Here is a 23,885-nt window from a genome sequence, read left to right on the forward strand (position 1 = left end):
CTATATAAATGCATTCTACAGACATCTCCAGGAATGCATGGATCATGCTATCCCAAACAAAATCAAGACCCAATCATCCAAAGGCAGGCGTCCAGTCTGGTGGACCCCAGCCATAAATAAACTGTACTACAGAAGAAGGAAGCTACTACATGATAGAGCAAAATCCCTAAAAGGGAAGGCATCTCTGATCAGTACTAGCAAAAAATTACGATCCCTCATAAAATCCTCCAAGGCCAGCTTCGAGAGAAAAATTGCACAGGACACTAAAGACAATCATAAGGTTTTTTTCAGTTATGTTAGGAACCTGAGATGCAACTCCCAAACTTGTTCTGAGTTGATTCTAAGCGACAAAAAATACACTGAACCCACAGACATCGCCAATATCCTGGCAGACGGGTTCAGTGCAAACTTCTCCACCCCAAAAGAGCAAGTATCTATCCCGGCAGAGTGCAGCCTCCCAAACATCTCTGATGTTCAGGTGAAGGCCGCCCTCTCCAAAGCAAAATACACTGCTTCCATGGGAGCAGATGGCGCACCGGGTTGCATCCTACATGAACTCCAAGAAGAACTAATCCCTCAAGTAAAACTGCTGTACAATCTCAGCCTCACTACAGGATATGTGCCCAAAGAATGGCGTACAGCAACTGTGGCCCCACTCCACAAAGGTGGCACCTCTGCGGACCCTGAAAACTATCGCCCCATAAGCCTGACTTAGCCTAGTCTGCAAGGCTATGGAGAGGATCATCATGGAACTCATAAACAAAGACATTGGGGACCTACAGACACTAGATCCTACCCAATTTGGCTTCGTCAAGGGCAGATCCTGCCTTTTGAACCTGGTCGACTTCTTCAAAACAGTCACCAAGGCCATAGATGAAGGGAAGGTAGTCCACACAGCCTATCTGGACCTCGCAAAGGCATGTGACACAATAACCCACTCGGGCATCATAGATAAGCTATCCAGCCTAAATATAAACCCCTATGTTACAAGATGGGTCGCAAACTGGCTCAAAGACAGAACCCACAGAGTCAGAGTTGCTGGAGCCATGTCAGACTCGAAACCGGTCACAAGTGGCGTCCCACAAGGTTCTGTCCTGGGGCCTCTCTTGTTTGGTATTTACTTTTCTGAGGTACAGGCTAACGTGGGAGGACTATGGCTCACCAAGTTCGCAGATGACTGCAAACTGGGTGCCATAATCGAGACTCCAGCTGACACAAACATCCTTCAAAAAGGTCTCGTAGAGACGGATAACTGGTGCCAGAGCCATGGTCTAAAGCTAAATGCCAAAAAGTGTATAATCATACCCTTTGGCAAAAACAATGTGCCCACAAATTACCACATAGGTGGTAACCCATTAAGTACAGAGAAAGTAATTAGGGATCTGGGGACCCAAACTGATAGCAATCTCTCCTTTGACAACCACATTGCCAAAGTGGTTAGAAAGACCTTCTACATAGCCCACCTCATCATGAAAGGATTCACATCTAGATCAAGAGAGGTAATCGTGCCCCTTTATTCATCCCTCATCAGGCCCATCATAGAATACAATGCCTCCTTTGGGATGTACCTTAGCAGACACCTGCAGCCATTAGGAAGACCCCAAAAGTACTTCACCAGGAGGATCAAGGGACTCAAACAGATGCCATATGCTGCTCGGTTAAAAAAAACTCCAGCTCTACTCAGTTGCATACCGCCTACTTCGAGGCAATCTATGCCTGACATATAAAGCTATGTCCAACCTAGAATTAATGGACATGCTCCACCTCAGTAAATCTAAATCCCTTAGAGCCACGCGCTAGAGGGACTTGAACCTCAGCACAGAAATAAATAGAACATGCTGGAGGGACAGATTCATAACCCAGAGGCTCCCTTCGCTCTGGAATAGAATTCCAATTCATGTTAGGCAGGGCACCTCACTGACTCTCTTCAAGAAAAATCTTGATGAGTGGATGGGGGATCGTAGGTTTGTCCCGGGGATTACTTCCGTGTCACTATTAGACAGAGTCACAGTAAACTAAACTTTAAAAAGGGCACAGTATACTCAAATCAAGGGGTGGCGTAAGCCAAACACAATCGGGCTAGGCTTATAAATGCCCCAGGGCAGATAGCCTAGTATGAACCTATGAACCTATAAATGAATAACCATAAAATCTAGAAATTTACCAACTAAGGTAAGAACAGGAGTTACCCAAAGGTACAGAAAGAAGTACCAACAATGAGAAGTTAAATAGTACACAAGTGCTTCAAAGGGAGAAGGAAGGAAACACAAGAAAGATTAGAAAATATAAAAAGATAGCTAACGAGGTCTGAGGTATGTTAAGCACTAGGGCATTATGGAAAAGGGAGGAATATGAGGGCTTTCAGTGGATCAATGAGCTAGTAGAAGCTTACGAGTCAGATCCAAGGATTGGATCCAAAGCCAAGAGTTGAGGAATGAATGAAAATTGACATCAGACTGTATGTTTGCCTATGTCTTAATTGATAACTTAATAAAGGTGTTAAAAAGAGAGAGCACTTTTTTCAAAAGAACCATGAGTGTTGCTCTGTTACAGTTTACTTACATGAGTAAGATGAATGTCTTTTGGCTCACCTTTCAATGCAAATTATATACCAAATCAAAGTGAGCCAAAAAACCTTACAAATCTTTTTTGTAGATGAGCAAACATCCCCCCTGCACCATCATGTGGGGAACAAGCCCCTCATTCGTCCCAAATATATATGTAAATACTCACACACACAAACTCCATGGTTGCACAACAGTGAAGAAAAGGTTGAAAAAACTGAAAAACATGCTGCCAAGCTCACATAACACATTACACCACTGTCGCTCTCCTATTTTGGACACAACAGAAGAGTCTTTGTGGGTTCTGTTCAAGCAGATTTATTTTATACAAACATTACTATAGAGGTTTACAGATTTAACTAAAGTAACATACAAACAACTGCGATCATGTATGGTCATGCTCTGGCTGCTCTTCCAAAATGGCACAAGGGATTGCACATGTCTGGAATTTATACGTGCACGTACAGTCTTTGGCAAGTTTCTTAAAGACACAGCACATACACCCTGATCTTCATCCTCTCCCTTTGAGAAATAGATCATGCAATGTTATGAGTCTATTTGGCCCGCAGAGATCACAGGTAATTTGCCAATCATACACACTGGGCTTAGATATTCGTCCATATTGTGTAACATAAAACTGAGAATTGGATTTAGCAACTGGAGCTGTCTCTACAAAATGTTTTGACCTCTGGAATGTTTGGAACATTTTCAGGAATGGAATCAGAGGTTTGAACACACACTGGTACAGGAACATCACCTGATTTGCTTTTAACTTTGGAGTCTACATCGCACAAACAATGTTGTGATGTTGACTCCAATTCTAGTACAGGAAGATGATGTCTACAAATTCCTCCTATACTCTACACCTTTGGAGTTTACTAGATAAGATATTGGCTTGGCACAAATGCCTGAAATCTGACAGACTCGCTCGAAACCTTTCGTCTGGATTCGGACAGTCTCCTTCTCTCAATGGATGAAGTAATCTGCTTGCTCTTTCATAACTGGACTTTTGGATTATATGCTTCTTAAACAACTGAGCCTTGATGGTTTTATTGTTCTTAGCTTTAGGCTTCAATAAACTGGCATTAATGGGTAGCGTAGTTCTGGTTTGTCTGAAAGGTAGTCTTGGAGCAGGCAAGCCACGAATCTTGTCACGGGGTATGTTTCTGAGATTAAGCAAATTCAAGAACACGTCAGTATTGTCACGTTTCGACCTTTCAAGTAGTTGCTTAGCACTCTCCACTGCACGTTCAGCTAGACCATTTGACTGAGGGTATTCAGGACTGCTAGTGATATGTACAAAGTCGGATTGTCTTGCAAATTTCTGAAAGAACTGACGAGCAAATTGAGTACCATTGTCAGAAAGAACTTTGTGCAGACTACGATGAACTGAGAAAAGGCATTTCATCTTAGTAATAACAGCAGTAGATATTAGGTAGATCAATTTCAAACCAATTTGAATAACCGTCTACCAAAGCCAAGTAGTGTTGATTGCTCCACCCGAAGACATCAGTGGCTACTGTTGACCAAGGTACTTCAGGAATTGGACTTAGCTGAAATGGCTCTCTTTGCAAATGCGGTCTACTACTACTGCATACTGAACAAGAAGAAAGTACTCTATCAATGTCTTTCAGTAATGAAGGCCAAAATACCAATTCTCTTGATCTTCTCCTAGTGGATGCGGAACCTGGGTGACCACTATGCAAAACTTGAATACATTCTTATTGTAAGGAAAAAGGAGAGACAATTTTAGGACTTTTGAAAATAATGACATCTTCCGTCAATGATTCATCTCTGTGAGGAAAATAGATGTGCACTTCAGGTGGTACACTAGATTGCTTTGACGGCCATACAACATCAATGCAGTGATTGCGCTTTTGAAAAACTGGATCATATTTTGTGTGATCTCTTAACTCATCAAGTTTAGCGGTAGAAAAATTACAGCCATCACGTCAGTCAAAATTCACTGTGTCAAGCTGTTCCGTCATATTTCTGGGCAATCTGGATAAGGTATCAGCCAGACAGAGAAATTTGCCTTTCGTATAGACCATTTTGAAATGGTACTTTTGCAATTTTAGCATCATTCTTTGTAATCTTGCTGGCATGGAATGAATAGGCTTCTTTAGAACAGTAACCAAAGGTTGGTGATCAGTTTCAAAATTAATAGCTCCACCATAAATATAATCATGAAACTTGGAGCATGCAAATACTACTGCCAAAAGCTCCTTCTCAATTTGAGCATACTGCATCTCTCTTTGGATAAGTGTTCTAGATGCATAGGCTACTGGTCTGCCCTCTTGAAGGATAACTGCACGAAGACTAAATTTTGAAGCATCACAGGAAAGAATGACTGGTTTGTTCACATTATAGTATCTTAATGTAGGTGGGGTGACAAATTTTCTACTTAAGGTCTTCAAATACCTTCTGGTGCTGTTCCAACCATGACCATGCAACATTTTTGCGCGTTAGCTCTCTTAACGATGCTGTCAACTCATTGAAGTCTGGTATAAACTTGCCTAAATACTTGAACATGCCTAGGAAACGTTGTAGAGCTTGTACATTGGTGCTGACATCTCAAGAATTGCTGGTTGCTTGGTCAGGTCTGGTCTCAAGCCAGTACTGGTAAACAAATGACCTACATATGTAACTTCTGGAAGTTTGAATTTGCATGGCAGAGGATTGAGCTTCAAGTTTACGTCACGTGCGCTATCCAGAACTTTTAGGTTTCTGTCATGCTCAGCTTCACCATTGCCTCCAACCAATAAATCATCTATTATGATGGCACAAGGACAGAAAGAAAAATTTTGCTCCACTGCACGCTGAAAGACTTCACTTGCAGTATTCATTCCAAATGGCATCCTTAGGAATCTGCATCTGCCAGAGTACCAAAAGTGGTTAGAAATTAGGATTTGCTATCAAGCATCACTTGCCAAAATTAACTCTCTGCATCCAAGAAAGAGAAAACAGTGGCATTTGGCATTAGAGCTGCGACCTCTTCAACTGTGTGCACTGGATGATACTGCCTCTTCAATGCTTAGTTCAAATCTCGTGTCAATACACATTCTGATTTCATCGGAGCCTTTTTTGTGAGCCAGCACCATGGACGACACCCATTCAGTTGGTTCTGTGACTGGACAAATCCACACCTTGCTGCACCATTTTATCCAATGGAGCCTTAACTTTATCTTGCAGAGCTATTGAAACTCTTCTCACTGGTCAGACTACTGGAGAAAAGTATAGCTGTGTACACTTACCATAAATGTAGATGTTAGAATGTATTAACTGTTGCAGTCATCACATTTGGGTTATCTGCTTGCAATAGCCCTCAGTCAGCCTGATTATCAAAGTCTTGGGTCCTGCGTCGGTTGCTATCTCATCTTACGTGACGTCAGGTAGTCAGGGGTATAAAGCATGCATCCAACGCCATTACATCATTTTTTTCTTGCCCCAGATGTCAGGTGTCCCCCTAATGGGAAGCAATTAAACACACACACACACACACACACACACACACACATATAGATATATATATATATATATATATATATATACACACACACACACACACAAACACTCAGTTATATCTCCAACAAAAAAGCAAATACACTAAAAAGCTTTTAAGCATAGTAAAGGAGAACAGAGGTATAGCCAAAAGTAGTCAGAGGGCTGGAGGAAGGGTAACCAGGACTGCAACAGTGAATACACTCTAACATCTAAATTTATGCTAAGTGTACATAACTGTACTATGTTCTTCGTGTTTCGCTATTGCAGTCATCACATTTGGGTAGATTCCCAAAGCTAAGGATGGGAGGAGGAATTTAGATAGCATTAGGACCAGCTATAAGGCCCTGCAAAACTGCAGTGGCAAAGCCAGCTCTGGATTTAGAGAGAACTGGCAGATGGTAATGCTTGGTGGATGTATGTACAGAACTCCAGGTAGCAGCTTCTAGGATTTCCCTGGTAGGGACACCTCCGAGAAAGGCTGTACAGGTAGATGCAGCCCTGGTTGAGTGGGGTCTGATCCCCTGTGGGATAGGTTTACCATGGTGCTTGTAGCAGAAATGAATGCAATTGCCTATCCATTTGGAAATGGTTTACTTTGAAATAGCCTTCCCCTCTGCCCATGCAGCAAATGCCACCAGCAGTTGTTCAGATTTCTTTCGATGTTCAGTCCTGTCCAAGTAGGATCTAAGTTACTGTGCACATCTAAGGAGTGCAGTATCCGTCCCCTTTTGTTCTGTTGATTAGGAAAGAAGGTTGGCAAATGAATGGACTAATTAAGGGCCACACTGGATACCACCTTGGGCATGAAAGAGGGATTGGTCCTGAGGGACACCCTGTCCGCATGAAAGATGATGAAAGGCTCCACTGCCACAAGGGCCTGTAATTCAGATACCCTTCTTGCTGAAGTGATTGCTAAAAAAAAAAAAAAAAAAGCTGTTTTCCAAGAAAGGAATTTTAACTCTGCAGTTGCAGCTGGCTCAAAAGGAGAAAGAGTGAGCTTTTCCAATACAAAGTTAAGGTCCCAGGTGACAGTTGGAGCTCTCCTCGGTGGTCGTAAATTTTTGGCACCTCTGAGGAACTGCTTGAGCAGTGGATGAGAGAAGAGGGGAGGTTCTGTGTTATAATGAGTTGAAATGGCTGAGGCATGAATTTTGATAGAGGAGAAAGACAGGCCCTTCTGAAGCATCTCAGTTAAGTATTGTAAAATCTGAGGTAAACTGGGAATTGCTGTGTTCATCCTTTGAGATTGGTTCCAGGCACAGAATCTTTTCCATTTTTCAGCATAAGATTTTCTAGTACTAGGCCTCCTTGCCTCTAAAATGATATCCATCACTGGTTTACTGAGGGACGGTAAAGGAGAGATAAGATAATTAGCCAGGCTGCTAGGTTCAGTGTTTGAAGCTAAGGGTGCAGAATCTGGTTCTCCTATTGAGACAATATGGTAGGAGTCTGAGGTAGGTGCCATGGGGCCAATGGTGACACACTGCGCAAGAGGGGATACCAGTGTTGGGGTGGCCAGTCTGGTGCAATCAAAATCGTCCTTGGTTTGTCTTGCTTGATCTTTAGTAGTACTTTGGAGAACAGAGGAGGAAAGGCATAAACTGAAAGGTTTTTCCAGCTGAAGGACAGAGCATCCATTTTCCAAGCTTGTTTGTGGGGAGTCCTTGTGCAAAATTTGTCCAGTCGGCAGTTGTGGGGGAAGGCAAACAGGTCTATATCTGGGCTCCCACATTTGCTTGTCAACATGTTGAAAATTCTTGCTTCCAGTTTCCACTCGTGTGGGTCCATGAGGTTTCTGCTTAGTTCATCTGCCAGTGTATTTAGTTTTCCTGGCAGGAATTGAGCTTGTAGATGCACTTGGTAGCTCAGGGCTGTGTTCCACAATGCCATGGCTAGTCTGCAGAGGGGGTAAGAATGTGTACCCCCCTGCTTGTTTATGTACCACATAACAGTGGTGTTGTCAGTCTTTACCATTAATTGACCTGGAAGAATGTGGTCCTTGAAGGCTGTCAGAGCATTCTGTACAGCTAACATTTATTTTTGATTGACATGCAGGTGCATTTGACTTGGGTTCCATTTGCCCTGAATGCACCTCCCTGCCATGTGAGCCTCCCATGCATAGTCTGATGCATCTGTTGTTAGGATTTGTGTGGCGGGGGTAGTGTGAATGGTAGTCCCTTTTTTGGTGGCAGGCTTCTGCCCACCAAAGGAACTCTAGGCGTAAGCAAGATATGATAGGAATCATTGCTTCTAGATCCTGAGAATGTTGACACCATAGGCTTTTTAGCTACCATTGTAGTTTCCTCATATGCAGTCTTGCATATGGAATTAGAAGAATGCAGGAGGCCATGAACCCCAAGGCTTGTAGTATTTGGCTCGCAGATAGCAGGGTTTTTGTGGCCACTTGTTTGAAGTAGGTTGTCAAATTAATTTGTTTCTCTGGTGTGAGGAAAGCCATCTGGAAAGTTGTACTCAAGCTTGCTCCCAGGAATATAACTTGTTGACAGGGTACCAGGTGTGATTTCTTTTAGTTTATGGTGTACCACAGACAAGTTAGCACCCTTTGTACAAAAGCCAGATGATTCAAAAGTATGTCCTGGCTTTCTGCCTGAATTAGACAATCGTCCAGGTATGGGTATATTTAAATATTTCTTTGCCTGCAAAATGCAATGACTGGAGCTAGGCATGTTGTGAATACCCTGGGCTCAGTAGATAAGCCAAAGGGAAGTGCAGAGAAGTGATAGTGCATGGAGCCTGCTCTGAAACATAGGTAATTTCCTGCAAGATTCCCTTATTGGAATGTGCAGAAAATATTCCTTTAAGTCTAAGGTTGCCAACCAGGCATCTTTGCCTAGCATAGGAAGCAGCTGTTGAAGTGTTAGCATTTTGAATCTAGGAATCACCAAAAAGGTGTTTAGAATAGAGAGGTCCAGGATAGGACGCCATGAATTGTCTTTTCTGGGTACCAGGAAAATGTCTCGAGTAGAAACCGTGTCCCTTTTCCTCTTCGAGTACCAATTGAATAGCCCCCATGCTTAAGAGAGAAAGTACTTGCTTTTGGGCCTCTGCTCACTGATTTGGGGATAGATCTGGCCACCCGCTTGGTGTTGGTAATGTGTGGAAGTGAAATACGTATCCCTGGGCACTACATTTAAAACCAATTTGTCCTGGGTAATGAGTTCCCAGTTCTTTGCATGAAGAGCAATCTTTCCTCCCAAGGGGGCAGTCAGTTGAGAAGTGCTTGGAAGTTTTAAAAAGAAGTCATTGAGACAGTTTACCATAAGGAGGAGTTTTACTACTCTCAGATTTGGAAGTGGAGGCTCCCCACTGCTTAGCCCTGTGTGTACCTTGGGAATGAAGATTGGGAGCTCTGCTGGATCTGGGTTTGGACTGAGAAGGTCTGGAAGAGGCAGGAAAGGACCAATTCTTGGAAGGCCAATGCCTACTAAACCTTGGAGGTTGTACTTGTAAAAAATCTTTAACAGTTTGCATAGATTTAGCTTTTTCCTCCATCTTTTTAAGAACTTCTTTTGCCTTGCTGCCCAACAGGCGGTCCTGATTTAAGGGAGCATCCAGTAATTTTGCTTTAACATGATCTGGCAAGGATTGCTCCTTAAGCCAAGCATGCCTTCTAAACACGAACCCAGTCACAGCAGCCCTGCAAGATGCCTCTAGTGAATCAAAACCACATTGTAAAGTATGCTTTCCAACTTGTTCAGCTGAGTGCAGTAAATCCTGTAAATCCTTATTTTCTGCACAATCAGGAATCAACATCATTTTCTGTTTAAGCAATCCCATAATATGCTGCTGATAGTTTAACATATGAAACTGACAGTTTAAGGCCCTAATGGCTAAAGTTGCAGAAGTGTATACCCTTCTTACCCCATCTATCCAGCACCCTGGCACCTCTATCAGAGGGGGTAGGATTTTTGGCAGTAGTAGCTTTAATGCCCTTGGGTCCCTGGGAAATGGTCTCAGGATCTGCAGTAGGATTTTTAAAAAGGAACTTGTGAGAGTCAGGGACCCTGTAATATCCATCAGGTTTTCTGGGAGCAGGAGGTAAAGAATCAGGGGCCAAGCTAGATTCCAAAAAGGCATCATAAACGATGCCTAGTACAGGAGGTATGTGGCTAAAGGCCTGTGCTGGGGCAGGGGTAAGAAATCCCTAAGCCTCTTTTCAGAATCAGAGAAATCCTGACATCCCCAACGAAAATGCTCCCTGAGAGTACGCAAGGTTTCAGCAAAAGAGAAATCCTCTGGGGGGGAGGGAGCGATCAGAGGGAAGAGAGTACTCAGCATCAGAATCCTCATAAGTAGATAAGGGTAAATCCTGGTCATCAGAGGAAACAGAAAGATCAGAATCCTGGTGAGAAGTATCATAAACAAACTCAGTCCTAGGTCTCTTAGAGGGAGAAGGCTGGCTTCCCTTGATTAAAGTGATAAGTTCTTCAGCCATTCTTATTTGTTTTTTAGGCATAGAGGCCTGACCATGCGGTCTGGGCGTCAGTTTTCTAGGCATGGTTCAAGTTTTAGGCCTTGAAGAAGAAGATGGTGTCGGTTTAATATGCAAGTCAGTAGGCCTAAATACACTCTCAAAAGCCTGTGCCTGCATAGCGGCTCCAGACCCATCCAAGGTAGAGACATCCGCAGGTTCCACAGTTGAAGCATCTTGTGGCATACCAGACTCCGAATGGGTCTCAGGAGAGGCCTGTGAATCTGAAGTAGCAGGTATCAGGGGCTGCGAAAGCGCCTCAGTGAGTACCAGCAAACTGGTGACTGGCTTAGGAGAAGCGTTGTCGGCAGCTTTGGACTTAGGCAGCCTGTCTCTGTCTTTATCTTTGCGTTTTTTTTTCGGAATGTCGGTAGTTGGATGGCTTACCGAAGACATATCAGGATAACTGAACCGAGCACCAAAATATTTAGCAGCAAAAATATACCGACGACGGATAGTTCTTGGTTTACATAAGGCACAACACCGACAGCGAGGTACGTCATGGTCAGGGCCTAGGCAAGGAATACAGTACAAATCTTTATGAGGTATTTGCTTTCCACAAGTAATGCAATTATTGACTTTCACTGACATCGGTTTGGAGCAAGAAAAAGTTTCCCCAACAGGGTAATTAGCTTTTAGTTAAAGACTTCAGTTCTGAAACTCGAAAACAAAAATTTCAGGAGTCGGCCTACCGGCACTTGTGAACTGCTTCTGGCGCCGCACGGCAAGAAAAACTGATGTAATGGCATCGGCTGCATGTTTTATACCCCTGATGACCTGACGTCATGGAAGAAGAGACAGCATCCGATGCAGGGATCCAAGACTTTGATATTCAGGCCAGCTGAGGGCTACCTGCACGCAGATGGCCCAAATGTAATGACTGCAACAGTGAAACACGAAGATCATCACTCTGCAATGGCAGCACTTTGCAAACAGACACACCCAGCACAAGAAACTTTTCAAAATGGCTATACTGCAACTGTGTTTCATGAAATAGTTGCACTTTGCACACAAACTCTTCGAAATATATGCACAGTAATAAGCACACACTGTAAGCACTTTTACACACCTTGAGATACTTTAAATAACTTTAGTTATGCCCTTGAGACAATATGAAGTCATAGTTATGCCAAAACACAGCACTTTGCCAAAACAAATGCAGTCACCATGCTTTATTTTTGCTTAATATGCCCTTTTTGCCCTTGTTAAATTAGTTTTGCTCTTTTAAGCCACTTTTATGCCCATTGTACTTTTCTTGTATTAGTTTTACTCTAGATATGCCCGTTTTGCCTCAAGCACACTCGTTTTGCTTTACTGTTAGTTTCATCAAATACCTTAGTTTTAAACATTTCCCTTAGTTTATGAACTTTGTGTGCCTTCCTCTTGCTTAATAATGTGGTTCGTTCCCTTGTAATGCCCCGCTTTTGTCATTTTTACCAAATAAACAGTTCATGCTACTTTTCATTACCTTTGCTACTTTTCTGGCTTTTTTCATGCTCATTTCTCTTAGTTTTAATTTCACTGTCATCTCTGCATCTCATGGCTCCAATTATTCTCTGCGATCCCAGTTCTGACACCATGTCACTCTCCTATTTTGGACACAATAGAATAGTCTTCTTGGGTTCTGTTCAAGCAGCTTTATTCTAAACAAACACATTACTATAGAGGTTTAAAGACTAAAGTAACTTGTACACAAACAACAGAGATCATGTGTGCTCATGCTCTGGTTGCTCTCCCAAAATGGCACTAGGGATTGCACGTGTCTGGAATTTATATGTGCACATACAGTATTTACAAGGCTTCTTAAAGACACAGCACATACACCTTGATCTACAACCGCGATGAAACTCACTGCAATAAAACACTGTCAAACTAAAGACACAATGGTAGATCAAATGAGGACTTGTAGGTATGTTGCTCTGTTGTACAACTTACATTTTAGTCATCTTTCACTGTCATATCATTCCAACTTAAGAGTTTATCATGTCACTGCTATCATCAAATATTTTGTCAAATATGCCCACTAGGGAATAGAAGAGAGAAAGAATAAAAAGCCACCCTCACCTCACATTTACATTCTGACAATCTGCAAAATATACAAGTATGACTATGAATAAAAGCAATGCTGGGAAATTCTTAACGAATGTAGACAACGAAGATGAGGCATTCTTATTTTGCCACTGACAGCTGCAATACTCAATTCTCAGATCTTTTAAAACTGCCATTACAAATAAAATACTGTTTTCAACAGATAAGTCAGAACAATTCACTTGGCTTATAAAAATTAACACCACACATAATAAGCAACTTAAACATACATTTTCTTTCCAAACTGCTTCAAGATAAAAATGAATCACTAACAAATTAACGACTTGCTTTAGCATTAAAATAGTACCACAACAAAAGGTTACCTCTAACCACACCTTCATACTGAGCACGGCACATTAAGCCTTCAGGAGGAGCAGTCTGGCCCCTTGGAGAAAACTCTTCTTGCTTTATGTATGGTGAAGTTGCTGTTCACAGGAGGGTAAGGAGGGGAAACAGAAAATAAAAATCTGTGTATTAGTCTGAAATTACTTTTGATTTCCAATTATGAAAGGACACAGTTCCACTTACCAGGCTTAGATTCCTGCTGCCTTGGGAGTCCCAAAGGCACAGAACCAGGAGAAGGTTTTGGAGCTTCTTGGCTAAAGGGAGTCTGACTGTTAGAAGGCAAGTAGGTGCCTGGTGTTCCCTGAAGAAATCAAAACAGAAGATGCACGTTTAAATGTTGAGGAAGATTTTTTATTCATATAAATGTACACACATTCACAGAAAAAAAACACCACCTACATCAATAAGCCTTGACTATGGTCCAGATCATCAAACACTAATGGAGTTAGTGCACAGGGAGAGACTGCTGCTTCTTCGCCCCCAAAAAGAGGTAAGGGCATGTGCCTTGGGATACTTTCTGCCAGAGAATCACTTGTGGATATCAGGCAACATGTGGAGGTGCTGTATACAGATATGTATAGGTTCACTGAAGTGGCCCACTTTACACCAAACCCTTGGATACTTTAGGCATGTACAGGAGAATGTTAGGACTGAACTACAAAAAATATGTTACAGTCCTGGAATGACTGCTCCCACTCCTAATGTGCTGGTCTTTCAACTCAAGGAAAGAATAGGCTGTAAGGCACTTTTCCATTGGAAAAATAAAGTTGCGCAAAATCTTACTATAACAGTAGGAGTGCTTCTCTTCACTGCTGCAGTATACTTTACAGGTCTACCTCACGCATATGCTCCCCGCACAGAATGTAGGGCATAAATGTGATGTACGGATGCACTTACCCAGACCTGAATTGCCCCAGTAGAGAACAGTCCCCATACAACAAAGGAGTCTATGCACATCCTGAAAGAGTAAATGCAGAAAAAAAAGGGGAGAACCTCAGCTAGAAGGGAATCCATAACAAAAATCAGAGCAAAGAGGAGGGGGAGGGTGCTGGCAGCAAATACTGCAACAGTGAAAAGGACATTTCCTGTTACGGCAAGATTTTACACAAATGTACTATGGCCTTCTAGATCAGTGTTGCAGTATTCTTTACTATAAGGAAAGTTAAAAAGTTCAAGAAACAGAATGGGAAGTGGAAGGCTGAGAACAGCCCTCAACAAACCCATACAAAATGGCTCTAGCAAAACCTGCTCTAGCCCTAGAAGCCACACCCAGCTTATTATGCTTAATAAAGGTATGCACTGAAGACCAAGGAGCAGTTTCAAGGATGGAATTGGAACCCCTTGAAGGAAGTACCAGAAGAGGCAACAGTCATAGTGAAATAAGCTCCAACAGAAGTGGACAAAGATTTGCAATTAAAAGAACAATAAAAAATGGTCTTGGATATCCAGGAGGAGATGGTTTGCTTATAAAATAGCCAAACCTAATGTCCTAGGATGAAAAGAAACAAGAAGCTGGTCAGACTTACAAATGGCCTTAGTTTTATCCAAATAGTATTTGGGCTGCCTGTACAAATCTAAGGTATGCATGAGGAAGAGAGGAAAAGGAAGGAAGGCGGAATAGTACGAAACAAAAACGGAGGACTAGCCACGAGGGCCTGAAGCTCAGAAACCATTAGGACAGAAATAAGAGCCAACAACAAGAAAGTCTTCCAGGTACAACGTTGCAAATAAGCAGAATATGCCAGCTCAAAAAGGAGCCCGAGTCAATTTTTCTAAAACCACAATTAAGGTCAATAAGAGGAGGAATGGGTTTCCTTGTAGGCCCACGATGCAGGACACCTTTAATAAACTGTTTGACCTCAAAATGAGAAACCAAGGGAGGATTAAGGGGTAGACCAGCAGAAATAGCTGACAAATGCGCCTTCACAGAAGAACAGTCCATGCCAGACCAAAGCAATTCACATAAATAGGAGAGGACCAAAGGGATGCCCTCTCTAAAAGGGTCCTGGTTACCAGCATGGCACCAGACAGAAAACTTTTTCCATTTGGACACAAGATTTTCTGGTTGAGGGCTTTCTTGGCTCCTGTAAAACCCTGAGAACATCTTCAGAAAAGAGGTACCTAAAAGGGATCAAAACCCTATCACTTACAGTAGCAGTTGAAGAGCGGACAAGTGAAGATGGATGGCAGACCCCCCTATCCTGTGTGAGGAGATCCAACTGGTGAGGTAACTTACGGTCACTGTTCATGGCCAGACTCGTTAAGAGGGGGAATGAGTGCTGTCTTGGCCAAAAGGGAATCACTAGCATGATTTCTGGGGAGTCCAGCTTACTCTTCTTCAGGACTCTTGGAAGTAGAAGAGTAGGGAAAGCATAAAGAAAATCCCCTTCCAAGGAAAATCTAGGGCATCCGTCTTCCATGCCAGATGGAACAGAAGAGAGGGAGCTGCTTGTTCCGAAGGCAGGCAAAAATCTACCTGAGGAATACTCCACTGATGGTCAATGCACAAAAACATGTCTCTGGGAAGCATCCATTCATGAGCCTATGTTTTGGACCTGTTCAGAGTCTGCCACTTGACTATGTTCTGAAGGAATGTATACTGTTTGAAGAATTAACTGATAATGGAGAGCTGCCTCCCAGGTCTGAAGAGCCATCCTGCAGAGAAGGTAAGATTTTGTGCCTCTCTGCTTGCTGACATACCATATCACTGTAGCATTGTCTGTGAACACCTTCAAGGCCTGGAGAGATCATGTAGCGAAAAGCCTGAGGGGCCAGAATCAGAACTCTCATCTCTTTTAATGTTAATATGGTCTGACTTCTGATGGGGGGGGGGGGGGGGTCAGAGACCCTGAACTTTCAAATGACATGGCTGATGCATTAGTAAACAGTTTGAAAAGTGACTGAAGGCTGAAAGGGCAGGCCGGGGTTGAAAGCAAACTGCTGAATCCACCAATCAAATTCCCTTTTTTAGTCAAGGAAGGAGAAGTACACTGAAATCCAGAGGATAGCAATGCTGCAGCCAAACTGACATGAGGTTCCACTGAAGCTTCTGCATATGCAAGTCTGGAAAGAAGAAGCAGCGGAATATAAGACGCCATGAATTCCAGGGCTGAAATAAATCCTCTGGCCGGAATGAGAGACAGAGAAAGAAGAGACTGAAAGAAGGCTGTCAATGACAAAACTTTTGGAGGTAAAATAGAGGCCAGCACTGACATTGTCTGAAGTCTGCATCCCAGATGCACAAGATCCTGTCAGGCAGTCCGGTTGGACTTTTGGAAGTTGACAGTGAACCCCAGACTTTGAAGGAGAGAGATGGTGAAAGTACAGTTGTGTACACTTACCATAAATGTAGATGTTCGAGTGACTTCACTGTTGCAGTCATCACTGTAGGGTTCTTCCTGCTGGCAGGCAGTCCTCGGTCGGCCAGAATCCCAAAGTCTGGGTCCGGCGTCGGCTGTTCAGTCATGCTCCCTGATGTCAGAGCGCTAGGAGAACAAAGCTGCCAGCCGACACCATGTTCTCCAGTTTTTCTTGCCCCAGATGTCAGGTGCCCAAAAATGAAGGTCAATAGTAAAACAAAAAAAGTAACATACAACAAACCCCATACCCTGAAGCAAATACACCTCAGAAGAAGGGTGAAGTAGGAAACTACACTAATGAAAATATAAGAGGGGTCAGGAGGGAGGGTAACCCAGACTGCAACAGTGAAGACTCTCGAACATCTACATTTATGGTAAGTGTACACAACTGTACTATGTTCATCATGTTTCACTGTTGCAGTCATCACTGTAGGGTTGAATCCCAAAGCTGAGATAAAGGGTGGTGGTTATAGAGTAGAAGGTGCGGCTAGAAGGCCCTGCAAGACTGCAGAAGCAAAGCCTGCCCTAAACTTAGAGTAAAGAGGGAGACTGTAGTGCTTAGAGAAAGTATGCACTGAACTCCCAAGTTGCAGCTTCCAAAATATCTTTGGTAGGTACTCCCCTGAGAAAGGCAGCTGAAGTAGCAGCAGCTCTGGTAGAGTGAGTCCTAATTTTTCCTGGGATTTGCTTTCCATGATGAGAGTAACAAAATCTGATTCCATGAGCAATCCATTTAAAAATGGTCTGTTTTGAAATAGCTTTGCCTTGGGAATTTGTTGCATAAGAAACAAACAGTTGCTCTGCTTTCCTGATATCCTTGGTTCTGTCCAGGTAAAAACGAAGTTGTCTGTGTACATCCAAGGAATGCAAGATCCTTTCCCCCTTATTCTGTGGATTAGTGAAAAAAGTTGGCAGGTGAATAGTTTGATTTAAAGCCACTTTGGAAACCACTTTAGGCATGAAAGTAGGATTAGTCCTTAAAGACACCCTATCTTGGTGAAAAATAATATACGGTTCCACAGCCATGAGTGCTTGTAACTCCGAGACTCTCCTGGCTGAAGTCAAAGCCAGCAGGATTGCTGTCTTCCATGATAAATACTTAAGATCAGATGTGGCAGCAGGCTCAAAGGGAGGCAGAGTGAGTTTTTCCAGAACATAGTTGAGGTCCCAGGCAGGTATGGGTGGTGTCCTAGGGGGCCTTAAATTCTTTGCTCCTCAGATATTGTTTCAGAAGTGGATGGGGAAAAGATTTGAGGATCTGTATTGTAATGTGCAGAGATAGCTGAGGCATGTATTTTTATGGAGGAGAAGGATAAACCCTTATGTAGCATGTCTGTCAGGTAAAGTAAAATCAGTGGAATGTTAGGAATGAGGGGATCCGAATCCTGAGCATGCATCCAGGTGCAAAATCTCTTCCATTTACCTGCATAAGATTTTCTAGTGCTAGGCCGTCTGGCTTCTAAGATGACATCCATGACCTGTTTGGGAAGAAAAGGATTAATCATAGACCCTGAATTCGCCAGGCTTCCAGGCTGAGAGTTTTGACATGAGAGTGCAGAACCTGGCCCTGGTGTTGGGACAAAAGATTTGGAATCTGAGGTAAAATGCAAGGTGGCTCCTGGGATAGATTCATCAGTGTTGAGTACCAAAATTGATGAGGCCAATGTGGGGCCAGTAAAATCATCATCTTGGGCTTGTCCTGCTTGATCTTTAATAACACTCGTGGAAGAAGAGGTAGTGGTGGAAAGGCATACCCCGAGAGGTTTCTCCAACTGAATGATAGTGCATCCACTTTCCATGCTAGTTTGTGAAACGTCCTTGTGCAAAAAATCTGTAACTGGTGGTTGAGGAGGGATGCAAATAGATCTATGTCCAGACTGCCCCAGCTTCTGTAATCATCTTGAATATTTGGGTGTCTAGCATCCACTTGTGTGGGTCTGACAGGTTCCTGCTCAGGCTGTCTGCCAGAATATTTTGTTTCCCTGGCAGAAACTGAGCTTGTAGATCCACTTTGCAAGCTAGAGCTGTGTTCCAAAGAGTCATGACTAGTCTGCAAAGGGGGTAGGAGTGTGAACCCCCTTGCTTGTTTATGTACCACATAACTGTGGTGCTGTCTGTCCATATCAGTAGTTGTCCTGGTTGTAGAAGGTCCCTGAAAGCCAAGAGGACATTCTGTACAGCTAACATCTCTTTTAAATTGATATGCAGGTGCTTCTGATCCTCTGTCCAAAAACCTTGCAGACCTTTTCCCTGCAAGTGGGCTCCCCATGCGTAATCCGAGGCGTCCGTGGTTAACACTTGGCTGGCTGGAGGCAGACTGAAGGCTTTCCCTTTGTTGTGAAGACATGCCATGGTCCACCAATGGAATTCCTTTTGTAGACAAGGCAAGACAGCAATCTGTGTCTCTAGACTGTGGCAATGCTGGGACCATACACTTTTTAGGTACCATTGTATTTTTCTCATATGTAGTCTTGCATTTGGTATGGGAAGGATGCAGGAGGCCATGTAACCCAAAGCCTGCAGGAATTTCCTTGCAGTTAACTGAGTTATTGACGCCAAGGTTTTGAAAGTTGAAGCCAGCTGCAGTTGTTTTTCGGATGTCAGGAATGCCATCTGGTTTGTTGTGTTTAGAAGAGCACCCAGAAAAGTTATCTGTTGTGTGGGTGTCAAATTTGACTTTATGTTCACAGTGAATCCCAGGTACTTGAGAAGATTTTGAACAAATTCCAGATGCTGGAGTAAGACATCCTTGCTGCCTGCTTGGATAAGGCAGTCGTCCAGATCAAGGTAAATTTGAATTCCCTTGAGTCTGCAATAAGCTACTACTGGTGCCAGGCACTTGGTGAAAACCCTGGGCGCAGTACACAAGCCTAAGGGCAGCGCAGAGAATTGGTAATGTTTCGATCCGGCCTTGAACCTGAGGTATTTTCTGCACTCCTGTCTGATTGGGATGTGTAGGTAAGCCTCCTTTAAATCCAATGTCACCATCCATGCATTTTTGCTCAACATTGGCAGGAGCTGCTGCAGAGTAAGTATCTTGAACTTTGATATGTCCAGGAAATTGTTTACGACGGACAGATCCAGGATGGGTCTCCATGAATTTTGCTTTCTGGGAACTAGAAAGAGTCTTGAGTAAAAACATTGGCCCGTCTCTGATTGTGGAACCAGTTCTATGGCCCTCATAGCCATGAGGGATCCCACCTGGTTTAATGCCTCTGACCATTGGTGTTTTGCTGGTCTGGCCATCCATTTGGTCTTGGCAAGGTATGAAAGTGGAATTTGTAACCTCTAGAAACTACATCCAGAACCCACTTGTCTTGGGTTATGTAAGTCCAATTTTGTTGAAAAAGAGAGTTTTCCTCCTAGAGGGGCTTCCAAGAGAGAGTTCCTGGAGCCATGCAGGGGGAGTCATTGAGCCTGTTTTCTATAAGATTGAGGTCTGTCCTCTCCACCCCTGGGGGTGGAAGCGATCCACTGTCTAGGTCTGTAAGAGGTCTGTGCTTGGGCCCTCCCTCTGGAGTGCCTATATCTACCCATCTGAGGCCTGTCCAAGCTGGGAAAGGACCAATTTTTAGTTGGCCAACTTCTGCTAAATCATGGGGGCTGAACTCGTAAGAAATCCTTAACTGTTTGCATGGATTTTGCCTTATCCTCCATTTTCTTTATCACCTCTTCAGCCTTAGACCCAAACAAAACATTATGCTGAACAGGAGCATCCAGTAACTTTGCTTTCACTTTATCAGTTAAGTTTTGTTCCTTTAACCAAGCATGCCTTCTAATGACTGTGCCAGAGGCAACCGCCCTGCAAGAAGCCTCCAAGGCATCAAAACCACAGTGTAAACCATGCTTACCCACTTGTTTAGTGGCATGCATCAAATCGTGTAATTCCTTATTATCTGCACATGCAGTAGTGGTACCCAGCTTTTGTTTCATAACAGATAGTAGAAATTGCTGATATTTTAGCATATGAAATTGACAATTTAAAGCCCTAATAGATAAAGTAGCAGAAGTGTACACTTCTTTGCCCCATCTTTCCAAAGCTCTGGAATCCTTATCTGTCGGAATAGGGTTTTTAGCAGAAACAGCCTTAACCCCCTTAGGACCCTGAGAAATGGTTTCTGGATCAGCAGTAGGATTTTTGTAAAGGAACTGGTGGGAGTCAGGGACCCTGTAATATCTGTCGGGCTTTGCAGGGGATGGAGGAAAGGAGTCAGGAGTTAAATTAGCCTCAGAAAAGGCATCATCCACAATATCCAAAATAGGAGGAATAGCCAGGGGTCTATGTTGGGGAAGAAGGAAATCCCTAAGCCTTCTCTTAGATTCCGAGTACTCCTGTCCTTCCCAGTGAAAATGTTCCCTCATATCATGTAAAGTTTCCCCAAAAGAAAAATCCTCAGGGGGAGAAGCTGATGGAATGGATTCCTCAGCATCAGAATCCTCATAAGGAGGGAAAGTATATTCCTGTTCAGAGGAAGACACTGAAGAAATAGATGCTTGATCAGAAGATTCATAATCCAATTCTTGCCTTAGCCTTTTGTCTGGAGGGGGATGTGAACCCCCTAATCATGGTTAGTAAGTCCTCCGCCATTTTAAGTAGCTGCTTCTGAGATTTGGGTCCCGGATCAGAAGAGACCTGGGCTGGTGTCTTAGATTTAGAAGGAGTCTTTGCATTTGTCTTTGGCTTTGCCTTTATCAGAAGCTGTGTAGGCCTGAAAACCCCCTCGGAAGCCGGTACCTGCACAGCGGCTCCGGACCCATCCGAGGGAGCATTGTCCAAAGGTCCTGCAGCTGGAGTGCTCAAAGGCCTAGTTGGCTCCTCGTGGGAGTCCGTTTTGGCAATCTGTTCTGAAATGGCCGGCGACAGGGGATACGAAAGCACCTCACTGACAACGGCCGAACCTGTAGCTGGTTCTGCTTGTAAAATGTCATCTGATTTGGACCTCGAAGGCCTGTCCTTATCCTTGGGTCGTTTGTGAACTCTGGTAGTCGGAAGTGTGTCCGACGACATTTTATAATTAAATCGCCTACCAAAGTAGTGTAAAGCAAAATTGTACCTTCGCTTAATCGGACGTTGGTTAAATCTAGAACAAAACCGACAACTAGCTACGTCGTGGTCAGGGCCTAAACAAGGAATACAGTAAGAATGGAAATCCTTATGAGGTATTTGCTTCCCACAAGAAATGCAATTATTAACTTTTTCTGACATCGGACTGGAACAAGAAAAAAGTTTCCCCAATGGGGTACTTAGCTTTGAGAAGAAGAAGTAAGTCTTCGGACTGAAGCACGAAAAAATATCAGGAGTCAGCCGACCGGCACTTGCGAACTGCTTTCACCACACGGCAAGAAAGACTGGAGAACATGGTGTCGGCTGTCAGCTTTGTACTCCTAGCGCTCTGACGTCAGGCAGCATGACTGAACAGCTGACGCCAGACCCAGACTTTGGGATTCTGGCCGACCGAGGACTGCCTGCCGGCAGGAAGAACCCTACAGTGATGACTGCAACAGTGAAACACGATGAACATCTCCACATTCCATAACATACAACTAGGAGAAGGTGTCTGAAGTAACAGGTTGTCTAGATAAGGAAAAATCTGAATGCCTTGGAATCTGCAGAAAGCAATGACAGGAGATGCACATTTTGTGAATACCTTTGGGGCAGTAGAGAGACCAAAGGATAAAGCAAAGAACTGAAAATGAGAGGAACAAACAGAGAAACACTGAAACTTCCTGAAAACAGGGTGAACAGGGACACGAAGGTAAGCATTCTTCAGATAGTACAGTTGTGTACACTTACCATAAATGTAGATGTTCGAGTGTATTCACTGTTACAGTCACTACATTTGGGTTATCTGCCTGCAGGTAGCCCTCAGCTGGCCTGAATATCAAAGTCTTGGATCCCTGCGTCGGATGCTGTCTCTTCTTCCATGACGTCAGGTCATCAGGGGTATAAAACATGCAGCAGACGCCTTTACATAAGTTTTTCTTCCCCAGATGTCAGGTGCCCCGATAATGGGAAGCAATTATGTGTTAGGTTACACCTCCAACAAAAAGCAAATACACCAGAAAGCAGAAATACACTAAACAATAACAAAAGTATAGGCAAGAGAAGTCAGGGGTCTGGAGGGAGGGTAACCAGGACTGCAACAGTGAATACACTTGAACATCTGCATTTATGGTAAGTGTACACAACTGTACTATGTTCGCGTTTCACTGTTGCAGTCATTACATTTGGGTTGATTCCCAAAGCTAAGGAAGGGAGGAGGAAGTTACAGAGCATTAGGACCAGCTATTAAGCCCTGCAAGACTGCAGTGGCAAAACCAGTGCTGGATTTTGAAAAAATAGGCACGTGGTAATGCTTGGTGAAGGTATGAACACAACTCCAGGTAGCATCTTCTAGGATGTCCCTGGCAGGGACACCTCTGAGAAAGTCTGTAGTAGTAGATGCAGCCCTGGTGGAATGTGATGTTATCCCATATGGGGTAGGCTTTCCATGGTGCTTATAACAGAAATTAATGCAATGGGCTATCCCCTTAGAAATGTTTGCTTTGAAATGGCCTTCCCCTCTACCCCTGCAGCAAAGCCAACTAGCAGCTGTTCAGATTTTCTGAGAGGCTTAGTCCTGTCCAAATAAAATCCAAGTTGTCTGTGCATGTCCAAAGAGTGCAGTATTCGTTCTCCTTTGTTCTATGGATTAGGGAAAAAAGTAGGCAAATGAATGGACTGATTAAGGGCCACACTAGACACCACCTTGGGCATAAAGGAAAGATTGGTCCTGAGGGACACCCTGTGTACATGGATCATGGTGAAAGGCTCCACTGCCATGACGGCCTGTAATTCACACACTCTTCTTGCTGAAGTGGTGGCTCGAAGGAAGAAAGGAATTTCAACTTTGCAGTTGCAGCTGGCTCAAAAGGAGGTAGAGTGAGCTTTTCCAATACAATGTTAAGGTCCCAGGCTGGAGTAGGGGCTCTCCTGGGAGGTCTTAAACTTTTGCCCCTCTGTGGAACTGCTTTAGCAGGGGGTGAGAAGAGAGGGTGGGGTTCAGTATTATAATGTGCTGAAATGGCAGAGGCATGAATTTTAATTGACGAGAAGGAAAGGCCCTTGTGGAGCATCTCTGTTAAGTACTGAAGAATATGCGGTAAGCTGGGCACTGTTGTGCCCATCCCCTGAGTCTGGCTCCAGGAATAGTATCTTTTTCCACTTTTCAGCATAGGATTTTCTGGTACTAGGCCTCCTAGCCTCCAGAATGACATCTAGCACCTGCTTACCGAGGGATGCTATTGGAGAACTCAAGGGATTAGCCAGGCTGCAAGGTTCGAAGCTGAGGGTGCAGAATCTGGCCCTCCTGCTGGGACAGCAGAGAAGGGGTCTGAGACAGGTGCCATGGTTTCAGCACTGACATACTGCGCAAGAGGGGGTGCCAGTCTGGTGCAATCAGTATTGTCCTTGGCTTGTCCTGTTTGATCTTTAGCAGAACTTTCGAGAGGAGAGGCAGAGGGGGAAAGGCATAAACTGAGGGGCTTTCCCAC

The 23,885-nt window shown here is 43.7% G+C and overlaps 1 protein-coding gene across 1 annotated transcript in view; it reads right to left on the reverse strand.

The window, feature by feature from the left end:
* Positions 1–23,885, reverse strand: part of NCOR1 (nuclear receptor corepressor 1) — a 4,682,182-nt gene that overhangs the window by 1,239,397 nt on the left and 3,418,900 nt on the right. Inside the window, exons 24-25 of the mRNA XM_044054890.1 lie at positions 13,177–13,294; positions 12,972–13,073 (exon numbers count right to left, since the gene is read on the reverse strand). Of these exons, the coding sequence (XP_043910825.1) occupies positions 12,972–13,073; positions 13,177–13,294 (220 nt within the window). The remainder of the gene's footprint in view (positions 1–12,971; positions 13,074–13,176; positions 13,295–23,885) is intronic.

The sequence above is a fragment of the Protopterus annectens genome, chromosome 13.part0 (assembly GCF_019279795.1).
Source record: "Protopterus annectens isolate FY-2018-M chromosome 13.part0, PAN1.0, whole genome shotgun sequence".
NCBI classification, from domain to species: domain Eukaryota; kingdom Metazoa; phylum Chordata; order Ceratodontiformes; family Protopteridae; genus Protopterus; species Protopterus annectens.